Source organism: Poecile atricapillus, chromosome 6, assembly GCF_030490865.1.
Source record: "Poecile atricapillus isolate bPoeAtr1 chromosome 6, bPoeAtr1.hap1, whole genome shotgun sequence".
Lineage (NCBI taxonomy): Eukaryota > Metazoa > Chordata > Aves > Passeriformes > Paridae > Poecile > Poecile atricapillus.
The window spans coordinates 18873713-18894136 of record NC_081254.1 but is presented as its reverse complement, the minus strand read 5'-3'; the positions used below and the strand labels follow the sequence as shown (position 1 = coordinate 18894136).

The 20424-nt window shown below is 45.2% G+C and overlaps 2 protein-coding genes across 3 annotated transcripts in view; one reads left to right on the top strand and one right to left on the bottom strand.

Moving 5' to 3' along the window:
- Positions 1-1047: 1047 nt before the first annotated feature.
- Positions 1048-11976, bottom strand: NOLC1 (nucleolar and coiled-body phosphoprotein 1). Its single transcript, XM_058841741.1, has 14 exons — positions 11837-11976; positions 11672-11727; positions 11471-11595; positions 10264-10379; positions 9349-9490; positions 8757-8860; positions 7951-8101; positions 7273-7413; positions 6791-6880; positions 5390-5536; positions 4607-5173; positions 3812-3924; positions 3338-3418; positions 1048-3087 (listed from the first exon to the last, which is right to left on the bottom strand). Exons 1-14 carry the CDS (start codon positions 11945-11947, stop codon positions 2929-2931), a joined length of 2103 nt encoding a protein of 700 aa, XP_058697724.1. The 5' UTR covers positions 11948-11976; the 3' UTR covers positions 1048-2928.
- A 4251-nt stretch (positions 11977-16227) lies between these two features.
- PIK3AP1 (phosphoinositide-3-kinase adaptor protein 1) overlaps positions 16228-20424 on the top strand; it is a 35725-nt gene continuing 31528 nt past the window's right edge. For both annotated transcript variants that reach the window (XM_058841739.1, XM_058841738.1), the window contains exon 1: positions 16228-16417. In XM_058841739.1, coding sequence (XP_058697722.1) covers positions 16405-16417 — 13 coding nt within the window. In that variant the 5' untranslated portion in view covers positions 16228-16404. The remainder of the gene's footprint in view (positions 16418-20424) is intronic.

The window sequence follows — 20424 nt, the reverse complement described above, 5'->3', positions numbered from 1 at the left end:
AGTGACCGCTGCCCGGACACCCCCGGGGCCAGAACCCCCTTGAGAGGAGAGCAATAGGAACACGGTAGTCAGGACAGCAAAAGGGAAAGGATGGTGCACAAGGGAATCGGGATGTGAGGGAGTGTTCTAGTACACGGCAGAGGGGAAGGTCCTGTTGGTCCAGTTCCAGCACTAATAACAGCTGTAACTGCACCACTGTTGCACAGGGAAACCAGGCTTCTACATCAGGACAGTGATTGGGCAGAGATGTAGGCTAAGTATGTCTAGCAGCTGCAAAATCTTGTGAAAGGACCAGTTTTTCCCAGGAGTGTCAAGCATGTCACTTTGAGAGTCTCACCAAGCATTTCCCACCCCGTTTGTTGCACTTGCTCTGTCAGGTGCTGATCTCCAGCAAGGCTAACAACGTTCTTTGCATCCTGTGCTGAAACCTCACAGCATTACATCCTCTCCTACAGGAGAAGCATCATGTTCAGGGTGGAACTGTGGCAATGTTGGTGACAGAGCAACAGAGAGCCCAATACACGTGGTGCATCATCCCACCATAGTGGGAACCATGGTGCAAGAGGTAAAATTGAGCATTATGGCACTCAAGAGCTCCACAAGGCCCTATCATCAAGTTTATCTTCCTTATACACATAGGAGAAAGAAATCTAAGGGGACACACAAATCAGTTATTTTAACTAGATCTATATAGGATTTTTTCAGTTATGCCTATTTTTTGCTCCTATGTGCTGGTGCTTATATGGCCAACTGCCATACAGCTGATTTGGCAGCAATATTTGAGACCTAACGAGATATACTGAAGAGAAGGGACTTGAACAGCCTCAGTTTTTGATATAAGCTTCTAGCATCTTACCCAGCTTTCTCAATCACTCACCAGCCAGCTGTACAGGCCACCTTTCACTTCTGAAGGTCTGTTACATGTCCACAATTATGTAAGATGTCAAGTAGTTGTAGACTAATGTAGAGACAGTTACCCCCAAGCACTGGTACCCTCCCTTTTCCCATCCACTATTCCGTATCTTTAACCACCAGATCCACTCAGACTACAAAGGCAGCAAATCTTTATTTTCGGACACAGTTAACTCTCACATTTTACAGACGTTTTAAAAAACTTCAAAGCATAAAAGAATTTTAAAGAGTTTCAAATGTACATTCCTGATAAACAGAAAAAAAAGAGGGCAAATGACAAGAAGGATGATGTTCAAATTCCCATGCAGAAAATACTCTTCCCACCTTCCTTTGGTCTCTAACCTTTACTTTCTTGTCATAGCCATGGTCTCCTGAGCCCTTCTGCACTGTAGCCTTGAATCCAGGCCCCGGTGATTGTGCAAGTTGGGGGGAAGTCCTGAAAAATGCTCACTGGGAAAAGTTGCCATGCATGTACATGGGGGTGGCTCATCAAGTCTCATCCAACCCTCAATTAGGTGACACTACTTTGTACACAAACATAGCTTCCTCTAACAAGGCTCTTCTCATCAGCACCCTTTGGGGAGGGAATGGAAACATGGAAATCAGGCCCTGCACCACCTCAGTGGCTGGCAGTTTCATCACTTGGGGTAAGCATATCTCACAGCCCACTACTCCATCTCCTAAACATGCCCTACCATTATTCAACTCATACTCGCTGTGGACTTAACTCCCTGCTCCTCAAACTAACTTTACCCACCTAACAGAGGGCAGAGTATTTGGGGGAATATCTTCTACCAGATGCAGGCTGCACCTAAGTAAGGAAGCAGTCACACAACTGAGTGAATGCAAGCCCACCCCAGTACACCATTATACTGTCAGTTGCTCATGAAAACTCAGTTTAGGCTGCAGGTTTCTCAACTTCTTTGTGGCTCCCCATACAGAATATGCACTAGTAGCTAGTACTTCAAACGTTACAGCACCAGGGTTTGCCTTAGTGCTAGGGGGAAACGGGTATTTTACTTCTCAAGAGGGATTTAACAGATAGAAAACAGCTCAAAGACCAAGCGATCCAACTCAGAAAAGAAATTTAAGGCATTAATGATACATTCATCTTGACTCCTAATAAGCTGCAGCTCACACTGCAGCCACAACCTCTGAAACAAAAACAGTTTATCCACCTCTGCCTTTTGCTAAGAGGCCTCTATCTCCTTAGTCTCTTTTTCCCTGCCCACCAAGTGAAACTTCACAGCCCCCATGCAGCTTCTGAACAACTTCACTCCCCAGCTACTAATGGAAGTGCTATCAAGAGTGCCACAGCAGTACTCTAAACCTTGGTCTTTCTGACAATAGCCCCCACCCTGCAAGTGCAATCGATACTGTTATTCAACTACAAAACCGTATTTGGAGACTGCTTCTCCAAGTACTCTGGTTAGTGGCCTCCACAGGAGTGCAAGGAAGAGGAAAGTAGGTACTTACTGCAAGGTGAAACCACAAATCAAAACAGAAAAGGAACCCTGTCACACTACAAGGGTAAACTTGAAATGTCAGGTGGGGCTGGGTATTACAGCCAGATCAGTTGTTCTTACAGTAACTAGTCAGAGGCAAGTGAGAATGCTTGCCTTTTCAAAGGTATGAGAGTTAAACTGGCTGAAAAATAAATGGGAGGTTAAAACACAGGACAATGATTTCTCTTTCTTCTACTAGATGGGCAGGAAACCAAAAGTAAACATCACTGCCAGCCTTTTAAAATAAGACTGTAGAAAATATAAGTCTTGGCGGTTACCCTAGCGGTGCAAATAACACCAGTTTAAGGATGGGTTTCAAATTAGGAGACTACAACAAAATTAGAAATAAAATGGGGAAACATCCAACTATTCTCCCACATCCCTACACTGGAGCTGCCTGCCCCACAAGGGGCTAGGGGAGGTAGCATTCCAGGCAGGCTTGACATCCATAATGTCCATATGCCCATCCAAGATGTTCTGGTGAGCAGATGGTTTATGAACTCCAATATTCTCAGTCACTTTCAAACTTGACGGAATTGACTTGGGTCGATATAGTGCCCCCACGGTAGCTGCCTCGTTTTTTCTTTGTCTTCTCATGACGGAAAGATTTGCCTTTAGTGTATTTCAGGATGTTGTTAGCTTTCTCACCCCAGTCACCAGCTGCTCCTTTCTGTGAGGAATGGAGGGGGAGAAAAGGAAATTCAAGTCAGTACCCAAAAGAGCGAAGGCAATGCTCCACATTTCACCGGACCCAGAAAAGCCCAGTACATTCACACAGGAGCTGATATCACTCTCCCATGCGCCTCCTGGTGGAAGAAGTTTTCACCAAAACTACTGTCCAGAAGCACACCGAGGCTGCTCTGCAGACAGGTACTTCCAGAGACCAACTGTTACAGCACTCTGGCACCACCTAGCCCTACCTTTGCTTCAAATGAGTTATCAGCCACACGAGCATCCACCTCAATTTCTTCTTCCCTTACCCGGCGGAATGGAGAGGAGGGCTGTTGAAAAAGAAAATGAGATGCAGTAACCACATACAAACACACAATGTTCCTTTAGTAATAACCTCCTTCCTTGCCCTGCAAATACAGAGCCCTGGTCATGTCATCTCAATCTTTAAGTGTTTCTCAGATTCATCATTTTTTCCCTGCCTCAGATCAGGCAGCTCATGAGTGCTCCTGTGCAAGTATATCAAATCAACTTTGGCCAGAATAATATTATGTTCTTATGTGCACTCCCCAGGGTTCTACAGACATGGTTAAAGTGCTTAAGGAGAGAGTAAAAATACAAATAAACCTGTAAGCCCAACCACTCAGAAAAAGCCCAAAACAGCCTACTTGTTCAGAAGGCAGAGATGCCTCTTCAGGCATTTGCCACAATCCACCCTCACTCACCCGTTTCACCTTGGGAACTGTGTGTGGTGTTTTGGCTTTGATCTTTGCTTTTTTACTGTGTGGTGTTTCTGGCTCCTGATCATCTTCCCTCTTCTTTTTCTTCCCAATTGTGCCTGTTAGATGTACAGCAGCAGAACTTTAAGGGCAGTGTTGGGAAAAGCAATGGCTTCTGTTCCCCAGAAAGCAAACCCAATGTTGAGTCAGGTGTGAGAACTGGTGCCTGCATTACCTCACCCAGAAAACAGACTGCTGTACCAGACACTAAAAAAATCAGCAAGGACCTCCCCATCCTATCCTAAAGGATAAAATTTTATGCAATAGGGTATCTCTATACTTGAGAGAGTTCTGTTGGTCAAAATTTGCCAAATTTTGGATTCATATCACATGCATTTGCACACATCACTAGTGCATCGCTAGTTGTTTTCCTCCTGGAGGGTTAAAGATTGATATTGTCCACTGGGGCATCCACTGTGGTGTCCCACTCCACACAGATAAGGTCCTCCAGCAGTCTGCTTTGCTGCCACTAAATCTTGCGCATGGCCAGATGGCAACTGGCAACAACTACACTGAAATGTACTTCACATTACCACAAATTTCACTGCCAGCAGCTATGCAATACAGACAAAAAAGGATCCCACCAAATTCAAAACTAGCCCTTCCCTCTTACTACTGCACCAGATGGCACAATAACACACAGAGATTAATTAGAATGAGTATTGTTTCAGAAAGTCTTCCATTCATGCTTAGTTCAGTAACACTGCCTGACAGACCCGCTTCCCAGACTGTTGGTAATACCTCCATTGACTTTTCCAGTCTCTTCTTCAGAGCTGCTTTCACTGCTACTACTGCTGCCACCAGCTGGCTTAGGCTTCGTGTTGTTTGCAGCCACTGCAGATGCTTTTGCTTTCTCTGTGGAGGCAGTGGCTTTAGAACCATTCTGCATCCCCTTCACTGCCTTTTTGGGCTTCCCATCCTCTTCACTGGAACTGTCTGATGAGCTGCTGCTACTACTAGAAGCAGCTGCTTTCTTCCCCACAGCTGCCTTCTTCCCCACAGCTGCCTTTGCTGCCCCGGTAGCTGGTTTCCCTGATGGCTTTTCTTCTTCACTGCTTGAGCTATCAGAGTCTGATGTGTCTGCTTTGCGAGCTGGAGTAGAAGGTTTGGACAGTGGCTTAGCCACTTTGCCAGCTGGTTTAGCTGGAGGGCCTTTCTTCTTCTCATCCTCAGAACTGCTGGAGCTGCTATCTGAATCGGAGCTACTTTGTGCTTTCTTTGTGACAGCTGGTGACTTCTTTGCTGCAGGGGTTGCTGCTTTAGTTGTGGGCTTCACAGGAGCTGCCTTCTTGTCAGAACTATCAGAATCTAGAACAGAAAGAAAAACAGCAACGAAGACTAAGTCCCATTCCTTTAACACAAGGCTAACATTCAGATTCAGCACTGTACACAGTACATCTGCTTGAAACAACACTTCAGTGGGTATTCCTGTCCAACTGCACCCTCAGACCGTGCCTAGAAACAGAAAGGTCTGAACAAGAACAACATGCATGTACAAATTCTCCTTTTCTCCCATTCCAATACCTGAGCTGTCTGAGGAAGAACTGGAGTCTTTCTTTGCTTGTCCAGGCTTGACAACTACTTTTGCTGGTTTAGAAGTATTCTTTATCACAGGTTGTTTAGCAGGGAGCTTATTCCCTACCTTCTTTTTATCATCTTCAGAGCTGGAATCTAAAAAAACCAAAAAATGTTCTCCAAGTTAATAGGCTTAATGTGCAGGTTACTTTAGTGGTAACATGTATGTAATTTACGGGTAAGTGAAAAGCAAAATGGCTTGTGGCTCAAGGCAAGGGGACAACATTCATTTTTCCACACATCTTCTTTGTTGTGAGAAAGTGAAAACTAACAGTTTAAGTTCTTCACTAAGGCATGCACAAGGAAGTAAATATTTGGAGAAAAATGTAGAAGAGGTACTGAGTAAAGAACTTTAGAGAAAGTACCAGTATCATCAAACTTGGGGAGAAGAAACATTGAAAAAAGAATCTATGTGGTAAGGATCAAAAAAAACCATAAAAAATTAAGATATAGAGTTGGCAAAGCATAAAAAGTGAGGCAGCAACAGCACAGTATCTCATTTTAGCTACCTCCCCTATCAGATGAGATAGCAGCAGCTTGAAAATGGAGACTTCTTGAGAACAAATACACTTTTGTATTGTGTTACATGAATCTGGAATGTTAAACCTGATCTATTCCAGTATTTCTGAACACTTTAAACAGCAATCAAAAACTTGACAATTTTGAGAGAAACTATGTAACAAAACCAGAAAACACAGAACTGCTGACATTCACTGGAGTGTCACACAAGTGACACAAGTGCTAGGACTAGCTGACTGCAGACAGACTGGCAGCTGCCACCCAGTCCCTGCCATGGCACCAGAGATGCTGAGATATGCCACAGGAACATCTTGAACTCAGAGGGAAACTGTAGCACACAGGGAACTTACATGGCAAATACCAAAACTCAAACCTGGTCGACAGGAGAGACAAAGCACACTGCTCCCATTTGTAGTGTCACATTAGGAGAAGGCAGGCATCTTCTAAGTCTATTTCAAACTTCATATGGTGATTACATTTTTATTTCAGAAGCTTCTCCAAACACAATAGAGTAACAAATCCCAAAAATCTCAAGACACAGATGCCCAAGAAGAGTTTAACCATTAAACTTCTGTGAGAAAGCTGATTCACAATTCCCTGCTCTTTTCAACCAGTAATATGGGGACTTTTCTGCACTTGCCAATGGTCTTGTCTCATGGTCATACTCCACCTTGAATTGCAGGCTGCTGGTTTCCAATTTCACATCTTGCTAGCCATGGAGACTGAAGTTTTTAAGCTGATACGCTAAGGCTCTCAGACACACCACTATGGGGCAACTTGACCAGTAAAAATATTAACACAAAAGAATCAGAGCTTGATTTCTTGAATTACCTGAGTCACTGTCAGAACTGGATTCAGCCTTCTTGTTAGTCACAGCTTTCTTCTGGGGGGCAGGGATTGTTTTAGCTACTGCTGTTTTGCCTGCAAAAGCAAGTTTAAAATTCATAGGCCACATCCACACCAAACCTCTGTCCCAAGATCCACACTTTAGCAGGTGTGAAAAACCTCCATTCTCAGTACACCAGCCACTCAGCCAGCCCACTGGAAGCCATGCAAGAACTTGGCTTATTCCCACTAAACTAGATCCCAGTGACTTTTCAAATCAGCATGTGCAAATCCAACCTGACCACAGTTCAGATCCACGAGTTGCACACAGTGTTGTTTGTGAAGCCTTCAAATTAATCAGAAGCATCCAGAAGAGCAAATAACAACACAGAGCAAAGACAAATGGCTTTTCTGAGGAAACCAAGACCTCAAAACCTTGTTGGCACAATGTAGTACTTTCCCTGCAGCCTCTCCTCCTCACAACATACCTGCTTCTGCCTTTGAGGGCACCTGCTCTGCCTCATCACTGCTGTCTGAAGAGTCACTGCTCTCAGCCTTTTTTGCAGGAGCCTTAGCAAGGCCCTTCTTTGTCTGTGCTCCTTGAGGAGGTGGTACAGCACTGTATGGACCTATGAATAGAAACACAGCATTCAGATGCCTGCATGATAATGTGAGCAGCACAAGAAGTTTGTTTTAGTTAGAATAAAGCACTTCTGCTATTCACTTCCATTTATTCCCCTTCTGTAGCTACAATCCAACACTAGCTTCTAATCTGAAAGATTATACCCACCCTGCTGCTACCTCCTTGTTTCTACTCTTTGAGTTTAACTCTCCTCTTGAGGTTCAGCTGACCCAATCATCTCTGCAGAAGTTTTCTCTGCACTTTTAGAAGAACAGGAGCTTGTCAGCAAACTTTTTCAGAAAACAAAAACCAAACCCAGATACGTCAATTTTTTAATGTTTTCATTTATTGCTTTCTCAAATCCTCTGGTTAGAGAGTCAGACTGACCTTGGATGATAGACCTGATACTCACAGCAGGTCTCTACTGGAATCCTAAAGACATTATACCACACTGAACAGAGGCTCATTTAGCGCATCAGCTGGACTGCCACTGAATGGCCCTGGATACTTCACAAAAAAACCCTATTTAGTATCTTTTACATACCAGACTTTGGCTTTTGTTTTGCAGGTGGCTCTTCATCGTCTGAGCTGTCAGAGGAGTCCTCACTACTGGAACTCTTCTTGGCACGTTTGGTTTTCCCTGGACATGCCTGAGTGGCTGCAGGTTTTGGCAGAGGTGATTTCTTGGGAACAACCTTATCAAAAGAAATATACATTAAAAAAGGAAATTGCAGGAATCTTGTGAGGACAACTGAATGTGGATCTTGCTTAATTCCACACCTCACTTAAGAGCAAATTCTCAAGACAAAGGGAAAAAGATTAACAGAGATTCTCAAATGCAAATTTTAAGAAACATATGAGCACCATTATCTTTCTAGCTCCTCTGCTATTGTTTTCTGCTCCATGAACCCTTAAGGAGGAACTCCTCTGGACAAAAGGGCCAAGGACTGACTGAAATTCAGCAACTGCCACACGATTAAAAACAACTATGATTATTTTTGTGTTGCAGGAAACATTTTTAAACACTCACTAGTGGAAAACTCAAATTTACAGACAGCTAAACATGAAAGAGTCAGGCCAAAGCAACTTTATATAATAGAGACACAATGTCGTTATGACACAAGAAGATGTTTTCCTGGTAAAGGAAGGAGCAGAGAAAGCAGTAGGAAGGGATTAGGGAAGAAAGCAGCACTTGGAGAGATGCTAGAACACATAATCCCATTGTACGAAGGAGAAGCAGGTGTAAGCATGTCGAGCACAGCTTCTGTGTAGTCTGTGCCTGCAAGATGGTAACAACCAGTCTTACTAGATTTCTACACTGTTCATGAAGCTTTTCATAGTCTAATTTACCTTTTTTGGTGCAGCCTTTTCCTCATCAGAATCTTCACTGCTGCTGCTACTGCTTGCTGCTTTTCCATTGACAACTTTGGTGGCTGCCTGGGCAGCTTTACCTCCTTTTGAGAGAAGTAAAAAGGGACATTGCAAAACATGCTATGGTAGATGAGGGAAAATTACATTGAGCAGTGAGTATCTTAGAGAGAAAAGAACCACAGAAGCCTATAGAAAAGATTAAGGCAGTACTGCAAAAGTGTCGGTTTATCCTACTGCAACCTCAGAGGAAGCATTCTGGAAACTGTGTCTTCTAACTTATGGGAAATTCCAGAACTAAAGGCTTAGTAAAGATCTTCTGGGAATTTTGAGGGGAAGACCATGGTAAAAGCAAAACATAAACAGTTATTCAAACAATGCAGTGTTCAGGACCAGATGCTATATTTCCATTCAGTTCTACACCTCTATGTCAGAACAAACTAGACTGCAGTGCAAATGGCAGTGAAAGCAGATTTTCAGACTGCTATGGTAATACATGTATAGGTACAGACCCCAGCACTCCTCCTCTGCTTTTTTGATTTTGCTGTTTTTCATGATACACATTAACAGGTACCTGATTTAGGTGTTGCTGGTTTTGGTGGTTGCTTCTTTGGTGCTCCTTCATCTGAGCTGCTTGAGTCAGAACTGGAACTCTCTGCTTTCTTCTGAGGCTGGATTTTGGTTCCAGCTGGCTTCACCACAGGTTTTGCACCTTTCTATACAACAGCAGGAAAAACTGATTAACCCTTGAAGTCATGAGGGGAAAATAAGGCTAGTAAGATAGACACGTACACAGAGTGTACAGCTATCTTTCACAGAGATTTGAAAACACCACTCTGCTTCGTGTTCAGGGTCTCAAAATCCTGGGATAACATTTTTGCTCTAGAAAAACTCCCAGAAATGCACTGGAAGCCTCCTTTGCACATCAGTCTCCAGTTCTGCCTCCTCAAAATGGGGCAGGTCTGAGGCTAGCACAGTTCTCTTCCTTCTACAGATCACACTAGCTTGAAGGCTGAAAATACTGACTGGGCAACTCTAGCTGGTCTCCTCTAGTGTACAATGTTATCACTCTTCCTCCCCTGACATCATTCTTCCTTGCCTCCACTTCAAGACCATGACTGCAGCAAGAAAAAGGAAAGAGAAGATTCTCTTTTTACATAAACACACACATATATAAAAATCAAACTTACAGTAACAACTGTACGTAAATCTTTCTTTGCAAAGGAAACAAGCCCTGGCAGTCTTAGCATAAAAGCAAGGACCAGATTTGGGTATGAAACAAAGTGTGTGTAGGACAAAAAATTAGTTTTTCCTGGGACCAGTCCAAATGGCACTACAGAAATGTCTTTTTGTTTTGTATCTGCAGCAGCCTGGGCACTTCATAGTTCAGGACAAGTAAGCCAAACTTCACATGCAATTCTGTTGGTTAAATTTGCTATTATTCATCACTGTCAAATGCGCATTAAAGATACTGGAAACAAAAGCCAACCTTTGCTGGCTTCTTCTCCTCCTCCGAGTCTGAATCATCACTGGAGTCCTCACTGCTGCTCTCTGCCATCTTGGCTGCAGGAACTGCTTTTACTTTGGGCACAGCTGATGCTTTAGCTGCAAATAAGAGACAGCACACATTGATGACAAGTTAATTCACAATTTTCATGTACCTATATCCTGCACTAGCAGATATCAGAGCGAAAGGATATATTAGGGTCATTAAACCATGACTGAAATTCATAATACTTACTTTGTTTCTTGAGCAGTGTGTGGCAGACTGCTCCAAAATGGGTAAGCAAAAAGATAAAAGCAATTCCAGACTTTATCTCTGTTGCACACTAATTTAAGTGCAGGCTTCTATCACCAAAAAGGACAGCCCACAAAGAAAGAACACCCCCCAAACTGAGATAATATTAGCTGGGTCTCCACACCTTTTGGCTCAAAGAAACCTGCTGAACAAGTACAGACTGGTGCTCGCAAAGAGAACCACTGCAATGCCATGTTAAGGTTCCAGACACCTACACGTGTTTTAGCCAAATCCATTTCCTGGTTACTGATTGCTTTTTAATAACATGGAGCAAAATAAATAGTTTTGTTTCATGTTATATTTACAACTGCCCTTATCAAATAAAAATCAGATCTATGTTCAAATTCAGCTTTAGGATGGCTCAAGTTGAAGACGTATTTTCTTTCTGTGTCTCTCCCTCTCCTCATTCATTCCTCCTCTCTGGCAAATCTACTGCTAGGCACACACAATCTTGTGTATAGTGATTAATGAAAGCCACAAGAACAATTTCAGATAAAAGGGAAAAGTTTAGCTCACCACATAGCAAAGTGCAGCACAGGGATGTATTTTTTGACAGCACTAGTACATGAGCTTGAAAGAAAAAAAGGGTAGCAACCTCACACAAGCAGCAGGTGAGCAGGGATGCCTGGCATTTCTCTGGAATGGCTAAAACCTACGGGATACAAACTCTGCTGCACCTAAAGTTTAACGAGATAGAGACCTCTCTTAACTAAAATTAACAAATCTTCCATGTCATGGGCAAAAGGCCATGCCAAAATCGAGATCAGTCAATACAAACTTAATCCCTTACAGCTGCTGAAAGAACTCCGAAGAGCTAGTGAAGTTGAGCTCTAAAAGCACGTGAAAAGCCAATGCCAAGCACAACCCCGGTCTGCACTGGGGCCGCCCATAAACCTACCCGGCTTCTTGGCCGGGGGTTTCTCATCCTCCTCGCTGGAGCTGCTGCTGCTGCTGCTGGCGGACGGCTTCCTCTTCGCCTGGGCGCCGTTCGGGACCAGCTTTCTCTTCCTGGCCGCTGGAGACCTGTGGGCAGAGGGGCTGAGCGGGGCCCTGCGGGGGGGGCCCGGGCGGAGGGCACCCGCATCCCGAGGGGACTTACTGCAGCCAGTAGGCGAAGATGTCCAGGAGGGAGGCCGCGTTGGGGTCCTGCTCCTTCTAAAGCGAGAGAGGCCGCGTCAGCCAGTGTCAGTCACTCAGTCAGTCGGTCACTGAGCTCCCTTCCCGCCCCGCCCCACCCTGTCCCGCCCCGTCCCGTCCCGCTCACCGCCGCCGCCTCCCTGGCGAAGGCGCGCGCGGCGCCCTGGCAGCCGCTCTCGCGCAGGAACGCGAGCACGAGGGGGAACAGGTCGCTGGGCACGGGCCGCCGCTCCGCCATGATGCCCACGCTGACACGTGCCGCGCGCGCACGCGCCGACTCCAGCGTGCGTGCGTGCGTGCGTGAATGCGTGCGTGCGTGCGTGGTGCGTGCGTGCGTGCGGCCGCGGCCGCCCCGGTGCGGCTGCTGAGTTACCGAGCCGCGCCGCCTCGGGGCTCGGTGGTGGCGCGGACGGAGCGCGGGCAAGGACACTTGTGTCGTGAGGGCACGGGGAAATGCCCCTCAGCGCTGGTGCCTGCGTCAAGGCAACGCGCTGTGCCGAACGGCTGCCTGTGGTGCAAAGGCAGGAGAGGGGCTGGGAACCCGGCAGAGCCCACTAGATTCTGGAAGCGGGAAGACTTAGACTTAAGTTCGCTTAAGCCTCGCCAGTTTACTCCTACTTGTAATCCGTTTTAAATCACTGAAAGGACAGTGCTGGGGAGCGGGAGTGAGGAGCCGGGGGAATGCCGGCGAGCAGGAGTTGGGTTGCTGTGGGCAGAGTCCTCAGCAGCGGGGCTCAGCCCCGCACGGCTGGAGCGCGGCCCGCGGAGAGCGGGGCGCTGCTCGCAGGGTTCAGCGGTAGGCTCAGGAAACATGAGATGTGAAGCATCTGAACCCCTACAGCAACACGCTGCATACTCCTACTAAATCCATACAGGAGCAAAGGGAGTTGGTAAAAGTAGCACCATGATCCTAACGCGGCAGCCTATAAGGGAGAGACAGAAAAGGAATTTGAGACAAGGCTATCTACAATATAGGCTTGAAGGGCTTCAAGGTTGGAGATAGGGTATGAAACAGGTATAGCTCAAGTAAATGCTGAAGACTTGGCCTCGACCTTAAGTGGAGCTTCTGGACCTACGCAGAAGGGTGGATGTGGAAGCCCCAGACGAGGCTGAGCAGGACAAGCTTAGTGTGTTAGTGTACTCAGAACCCTGATGAGGATGAGATTTCGTTCACCTGTTGTATACTGCTGTGGCTTTAGTTACTTTTCCAGGGAAGTTTGTTTCCTGTAAAACTGGAGGTTTGCTCTTTTGGACGTAGCTCTGTATTTCTGCCTTTGTGATGGATGGCACTCTTCTTCAATAGCGTGTGCTATAAAGCTTGCTGATGGCCAAGGAAGAAGAGAGTCTTGTGCTTAGAGTCTAGATTTAGGGCTGCCAGGGTAAAAAAAAACAGTGGTAGGTAGGCAGTGTTTTGCTTTTTACTTCTCCCCTACCTAGCCCTCTTCACTTAACTCTTTCCAAATATTGCTGTTCTGTGCTGTCTGGATGTTCTCTGCCTTTGTTCCTAATGAACATACACAATTGGGTGGGCTCTGTTCTCAGCAAAGCATGGCTGTTGCTGGTGTTTCTGGAAGGCTCCATGTTTGCACTCATGGGGAAATAGAAGTCAGCTCTTGTGGTATTTTGTACTGTAAGATTCTGTCGTTTTGTACAGGTGCTGTTGCCTGTGTAGCAGAAAAGGAGTGTACAGCTGAGGCTTGGTTAGATGTGTTTACTTGTTTTTGAGATGCCCTGCCCCTTTTATGTATGGAATAACATGGGGGTGTGTTCCAGAATGGAAACTGTTTCCAGGAACTAATATTTCTTGTTTTTTGTAGTTTCCCTCTACAGTAACCTACAGCTGCAAGCTTAATCTGCAAAGCTCAGTAAACTTTTGTACTTTTGCCTGCATTGGAAAGGAAAAGATGCAGCTTTTGCTGATAAACTATGGTTATTTTAAGCCCTGCTGTGTGAAGTAACTTCTGTGACGGACCAGGGAAATTTCTCACTGTGTTTGCTTCCCTGGCTCACTTTGCTTCTCCTCTGGTTAATAAGTATCTCCCTCTCCTGCCTGGCCTTTTCCAGTTTGGTCTGTTCCCTGTGCTGTGTGGCAGCTTCTCTTCAAAGGTGTGCAGCTCCCTAGGTGTGTTCCCCTTGTGCCTGCAGCTGTCCAGATGAATTGGCAGGGAAAGCTATTTTGTCCATGTATTCCTCAAGAGTAGTGGGAGATCCTGAGATCTAAAAAGCAGGCAAATTCCACTGATTTATGTTACTGCGTGTGAATTCCTTTGTTCCCCTCACCTACTCCTCATAACTCTTTTCAGTCCTCCCCTTGGCTCCCATATCTGTTGTTAAGGCTGCAGGGAGAGCTGTGCATGGGATCTTTCTAATATTACAGTAACTAAACTGTCCCCAGCACGCAAGGTCAGGCAGCTCCAGTGCAGAGCAGAGCAGGACAATCCCCTCCCTTGCCCGGCTGCCGATGCTGTCCCTGATGCCCCCCAGGACACGGCTGCCCCTCCTGGCTGCCAGGGCACTGCTGACTCATGTTCAGCTTGCCATCGACCAGGACCCCTAGGTCCGTTTCTGCAGCACTGCTTTCCAGCCTCTCTCATTTCCCAGCTTGTCTCAGAAGAGAACATTTCCACGAGAAGTTTCTGGCCTTTCCACTCTTTTCATGAGCGAGAAAAAGTGAAGAGAGCGTGAATATTCAAACACTTACTCAATCCTTTCCTTGTTAATGCTTGTAACTACCTAGCAAGAAAAGCATTGGCTCCAGAAAGAGCAATCTAGTCGTTTTCTTTGGACAGGGATAAGACACCCCCTTGAGAATAATGCTGCAAATGCAGCTGTGCTCATGTGCTGCAGTGAACTGAAGTGAGGAAGGACTTTTAAAGTCAATTTTGGGCAAGGTAGAATAAAATGCTCCATTTTCTGTCTCTCTGTTTTGTTTTTTCTTTAGGAGGTTTGTGTTTGTTAAGCCTTCCTACTGTTCTAGGGAGCAAAGAGGCTTTTCCCTCAATTTGTCATCTGAATTTTTAGCTGGAGGTTGCTGAAACAACACCAGCAGCTATTTTATGTAAGCTCATTTGTGGAGGCGCATTAATTTCACTTTAGAGACTTGGGAAGTTTAAATGCTAAAGAGGTTTCTTGTGGGCTTTGCATTGATTAAATAAAATGCAGAGTATCCTAAGTGACACTGACAGACATGGAGAAGCCCTGTGGGTTTTCCTGGAAGCTGACTCTGCTTGCCCTTTCTGTGATACTGCAAGGCTTTAAAGAGAGAGAATTTAAAAACTCATTTCATAAGTGCATGTTGAAATTCCCATCTAACATCAGAGAGATGGTTGTTTTTAACTTTTTATACTGGAAGCTAGAAGATACACAGCTTTACAAGGGAAATAATGTGGAACAGTCATAAAGTCATACATGTGGTTATTAATCTGTTTTAATAGTTCTTAATATATACTTGTTCCATAATAGTAAAATAATTTGCTTAGAGGCTCTATTTTCCAACTAGTTAACTTTGGTCTTTCACATAAATCCCATGTTGGTTCTGTATTTGCACACTTCTCTAGTGCCCATGTGTTCTTTATTCTAGTGTATATTTTTGGGATGATTCAGAGGGGAAAGTTATGGTTCTTCTTTGCATACCTGGAGTTACTCATGAGGCTCTATCATCAGGAAGTGCTTTTTGTCCTAGTACTTTCCTACTGAGAGAACAAACACCTTAGTTTTGGCAGACAAGCAGTGGTACATGGTTTGTAAGTTTGAAGTAGGTTTTGAGTAAAGATTTGAAGGTAACAAGAGAGTTTGACCAACTTGTAGGAGTTGATGAATGGAAAATAGTTGGTTTCTTTCTGCTTGTAACCACTTCTATTCTAACATTACTGGTGACATTAAGCTGCATACAGAATGTGCACTGACTGCTTGGGAAGGACTGCCTCGACTGGGAAACCAGATTGTAAGGGGTTTGCTTTTGCTATGCTGAAATCCATCAGCGAAAGATCTCACCTGTACAAGTGGGGTTTTTTATGTTTGCAAAGGAATAGGCTGAATAATTTAGGAAGAATCTGTTACTTTGTCTTCAGTAACAAAATTAATCAATCAATCGAGTCCTCTGTGAACAGTAACAGTGTCCTTCTGCTGCTTATTGTCTCTGTAGTCAAACATGAGCATAGTCTTACAAAAACTGGTAAATCTCTTTTGAAAGACAGCATCTTCTAGAGGAAAACACAGAACATCAAGCTACTTCATTTTGTAGGGAACAACTTTGCTTCCCCTTAGGAGTTTTCCTTGCTCATAGAAGACACGACAAAACCTAAGTTAGGGATAAAGCAGATATTGCTCGTTCTTTCCCACAGCTATCGCTCCGGGTTTGTCGAGACCGTTGTATCACTAACACAACTTTTTCTCGTTGCAGCGCTGTTTCCTCGGCCACCTAAGGAAAGCGTAGCTGGAAAAGGCCGTTTCTCTCATTGGGGAAGAGTCCCGCCGAGTACCGGGAAGGCGACGCAGAGCCGGGCAGGAGCAGCCCCGAGCCCGGTTCTGCAGGGGGCGCCGCGGGCGGGAGGCGGGGCCGGGAGGAGCGCGGTGCCGTGTCCTGTGCCGTGTCCTGTGCCGGGGGCGAGGGACCGGCCGCGGGGGGATGCACCGCCTTGCCGCGCCGCCGATGTGAGGGAAGGGGAGCGGCCCCTTCCCCGCCAGCCCCGGACCATGGCGCCCCCCGGTAGGTACCGCGGCTGTCGTCCCGGGAGCCGCGGGGAAGCGGCGGGGTTTCTCCGCCCGGTCGCGCTGCGCGGGGCCCCGCTGTGCTCCGGCGGGCCGGGGCTCTCTGCGGCTGCCCCGCGCCAGGGTGCCGGCAAGCGGAGCGGAGCGGGGCCCTGGGCGCTCCCCCCGCGGGGCGATGCCGCTGCGCGGCTCTGCGCGCCCCTGGCGCCCCGCTGCTGACGGACGGGGCTCAGGGAACCCTGGCGCCCTTCAGAGCAGCGGGGGCTCCTTTGCTCGTAGCCGGGCTGCAGCGCTGTTGCTTCACTTGTCTGGAGCTCAGGGCACCTGCTGGCGGACTTTCCCTGCGGCTTAAGTGCATTTCGGCTTGGCCGATCAGCGAGCTCTGAGGGAGGGTGTTCTGTAGTGTAATTTGCCCCTGTCCGCCTTTACCACTTGCATGTTCTTCTGTGATATTTTATAGAGAAGTCAGTTTTTTCTAAATACGGCTTTATCCTTCAGCACCATTTCCTTTTGGAGCTATGACTTGGTGGCCCTTGCCACAGTGGCACAGGATCACAAGCTGAGCTAGTTTGCCATAGTTGAAAATGTTTTAGCTATCATATGTGCAGGTAAAAGTATCTAAAATAGAGTTGCAAACTCGAGGGGAGAGGGGTTTAGCCTGTATTGTGTAAGTCTTGTTAGTGCCCGATTTGCAAGTTCCTCTCCTTGCAGGGAAGTGTATGGGTTTCATCTAAAAAAGGAAAAAACGTGCCATTCTCAGGGTGTGAAGCAACATTTGAGTTTCATTGACGCATATCTCCTTGTGAGGTAAAAATAAGCTAAACGGTGGCCTCAGGAGACTTGTGGGCAAAACTACTTTTCTCCTTATAAACAAGGTGATTTCACAGAGACCCTTAAAAAGAGAACAACTTTAGATTAATGTATCATAATGCAAGTCCCTTGTTCCTCTCTGTGAAGTTTGGTTTGCAGAAATTTTATCTGCTTTGATTCTGCTATTTCCTCTCACTTGTCTGCAGTATTTTATTTAAAGTGAAGATTTTCTATTCCAGTTGAGATAAGAAGTCTCACTAGGATGTTAATAATTATTGCATGTGATCACTATTACTGTGCATTCCATGTATGCAGAGGGTGTATTTATTTAATCGTGCATCACTTAAATACACACACTTCACATACTGAAATATGGAAGGTGCCGAGGACTTCTCTTAAATGTCTAAGAGCAGTTTCTATCACCTCCTGGAAGTGCTCTCTCTTTTAAGAATATGATTATTAAGACACTTTGGGTTGTGTTTCCTTTATACCATAGACAATTGTCTTTCATGAAGAGTGAAGTCCCATCTATCAAGGATTGTTATTTTGGACAGCAATATTTCTGTATCCTACATACCCATAATGAATTGCAAAACACACTGGAATAGGTTACATAATGCCTTTCTTATGTAGTCAGAATTGGAGATGGATTTTTTCTAGCAGATGAAAATATGCCACTGCATATGATCCTCTGAGCTGGAGTGAAGGATTTAGTCTCAGTTTTTTTACCTGGTCTGTGGACAATGAGAAGTCATGATCTGCTTATGAGGGGTATGTGAAAGATGACACAGAAAAGTTGTGTATTACTACAAGCCCTGAATATCCTTCATGGGGTCCACAAGTATAGTAGCAAACTTCATGATCTATAAATTGAAAAAGGGTCAAACCTTTTGGCTTATGGAATGAAATAATGTAATAACAGTTGATAATGTAAGATGTAGTCTTACCTAGAGCTGATATTCCAGCTTCCCACAGTATTGTTTAGCTATTTCAGTGGCAATCAGAACCATATGAGATGGCCATAAACCACTATTACATGTTTGGGCTGAACCTGAAGATCATCACCTTATTACTTGCAGACAGTTTGGAGATGAGCCTGATTTGTTTGCTTCTCAGAGAGGGACTGTGAAGATGTGACATGGTCATGTATACTTCTATTCTCTTGCCATGAGCATATGTGATTTTTACTGAATTGTTTCATCCTCTTCCATTCTGTGCAGTTTGTAAGCTAGGGAAAGCTTTGTATCATGTCGTTTGTGCTCTTTGATTTGGGGGGGCTTACACTTCAGTTGTAGGTCTTAGGCATTTCTGTGGTACTGGTTTGTAATGTCAGTCTGTTATCATTGCTGTATAGTGAAGTGTGCAGCTAAACATTGATGAAGCAGTTACAGCTGGAAAGCAGTTCAAAGGTTCTGTTTTATCATTGCAAACTGCAACAGAACTGCATCTTCATGATCTTGTGTGAAATAAATGAACATGCTCTGCAGTGTTGTTAGTAGTGCCAAAATTTTGTAAACACAGGTAAAAGTATTTTTAATACTCTAAGCTTAGGACTCCAGTAACAAGGTATTGTTAAAATTTAAACTAGATCACACTTGAGAGTGTGAAAGATAGGCTTGTGCTAGCCAACCATTTTTCTTCATCTTGTATATAGTGTTCATATATTTCTTCCTTAAACTGAGGACTTTTCCAAAACCAGCCTGTCAAACCATCCATCTGAGAGCAAGGTTTAAGGAAATAAAATGTTAGGTATTCATCAAAGGATTCCCCTATATGTGTACAATAGGCAGAGTGTACATTATGTTTTGACCTGTGCTCTGTGAGTTTTTGTGATGTTTGAAGAATAGTGAAAAACCTCCCTGTAATGTTCTGTACTCTTTTTACAGTGTTCCCTCAGCATTGGACAGTAGTTAATGCTGGAAAGGCAGCTATTTGGTTAGACAAATAATAGCATGATCCAGGAAGGAGAGTCCTATGTCATTCTTCTTTTAAAGGAGAATGTTGCAATTGAAATGATTTCTAGATTTTTGTGGGTTTTTTTTAAACACTCCCAATGCTGACTTAAGCTTATTTAGCTCTGCAAGACCCACTTCCAGTATTTTTGCTTATTAACATGGGATGTTACTTTGTCTCCACAAGTGGAGTCAGTAATTTTATTTCTCACTTCTCGTTTTAGGAGCATTGTTCCTCAGTTTATTGTGTATGTGTAAAAGGCTGTAGAAGCTGAGGTAAGAAGGCCTGAGTAGAGCTTGTACAGCTCTGTTCAGGGGAATGGTGCTCTCATAGAGCAGTGCTAGTTAGGAAATCAATACCTTTCCTAAACACCAGAGGAAGTTCCTTCCTGCTGGATGCAAAGGTTGCCCTGCTCGGGCAGGGAATTTGCAGTGAGTCTGTCAAGTTTGCATCCTTTATCTACATGGCGGTGAATGGAGGGATTCTTTGATACTTTGTACCCCTGCAGTGCAAGGCACGTTTAAATTCAATGGCTCTTCCACCCTGTCTCTGTGCACAGCTGCTTACTTACATTGAAAGCCTGGAGAAGGGCCTGTTGGCCCACAAGTATGGTTGTGGAAGCTGTGTGCTTCTTAAAAGTGAATGACAGGATTAGTTGTTCCATTTTACAGAATGTCAAAGTGTGCAGGAGGCCATTACTGATTTTTCCAGAGACTGGAGGTGGGGCTGCTGCCAGAGAGCACCAGGGTAGGACTTTAAGAGCTTTAGGCACACCTCAGGGAGTCATTGTGTGCTCTCCTCATCTGTTGAGGTCGGGCTCAGCTGGCCATGGTGCAGTGTGTGGGCTCCATTCTCAGCAGACAGTTGTGCTGTCCTTTCCCACTGTAATGCATGTAAATCAGCCCAGGGCAGTGGAAGCAGAAGTCTGTGGTACATCTCCCTTTCTAGACTAAAACTTGAATTCTGCTTGGTTTTCATGTTTTTGCTCCTGTAATTCTGTTGTCTTTGCCAGGTGGTGTTCAGCGACCATCAGTGATATTTTGGCAGTGGTGGTGTGCTCACTGGTGTGAAAGCCATCTTTTTTTACAGCAGTTCTGCACTCTTAGCTTAAAGGTCCCAAGGTCATGAGTCCTGAGGACTCTGCTTTATGAGTTTGCTGGATCCTCTCCTTTGGGAGCACTGTCTCCTACAAGCCCCCATCTGTGCTTCAGGAGCTGTACTCACGCACAAACATGCAGCTGT

What these genes read in the sequence shown, in the direction of transcription:
- NOLC1 (XM_058841741.1), bottom strand. Translation starts at nt 11,947, where the DNA reads ATGGCGGAGCGGCGGCCCGTGCCCAGCGACCTGTTCCCCCTCGTGCTC. An exon ending in CAGTTCCCAAGGTGAAACGG is followed by an intron (nt 3,419 to 3,811) that starts GTGAGTGAGGGT and finishes CTTTTTCAACAG; the next exon opens with CCCTCCTCTCCATTCCGCCG. An exon ending in ATAACTCATTTGAAGCAAAG is followed by an intron (nt 3,088 to 3,337) that starts GTAGGGCTAGGT and finishes CATTCCTCACAG; the next exon opens with AAAGGAGCAGCTGGTGACTG.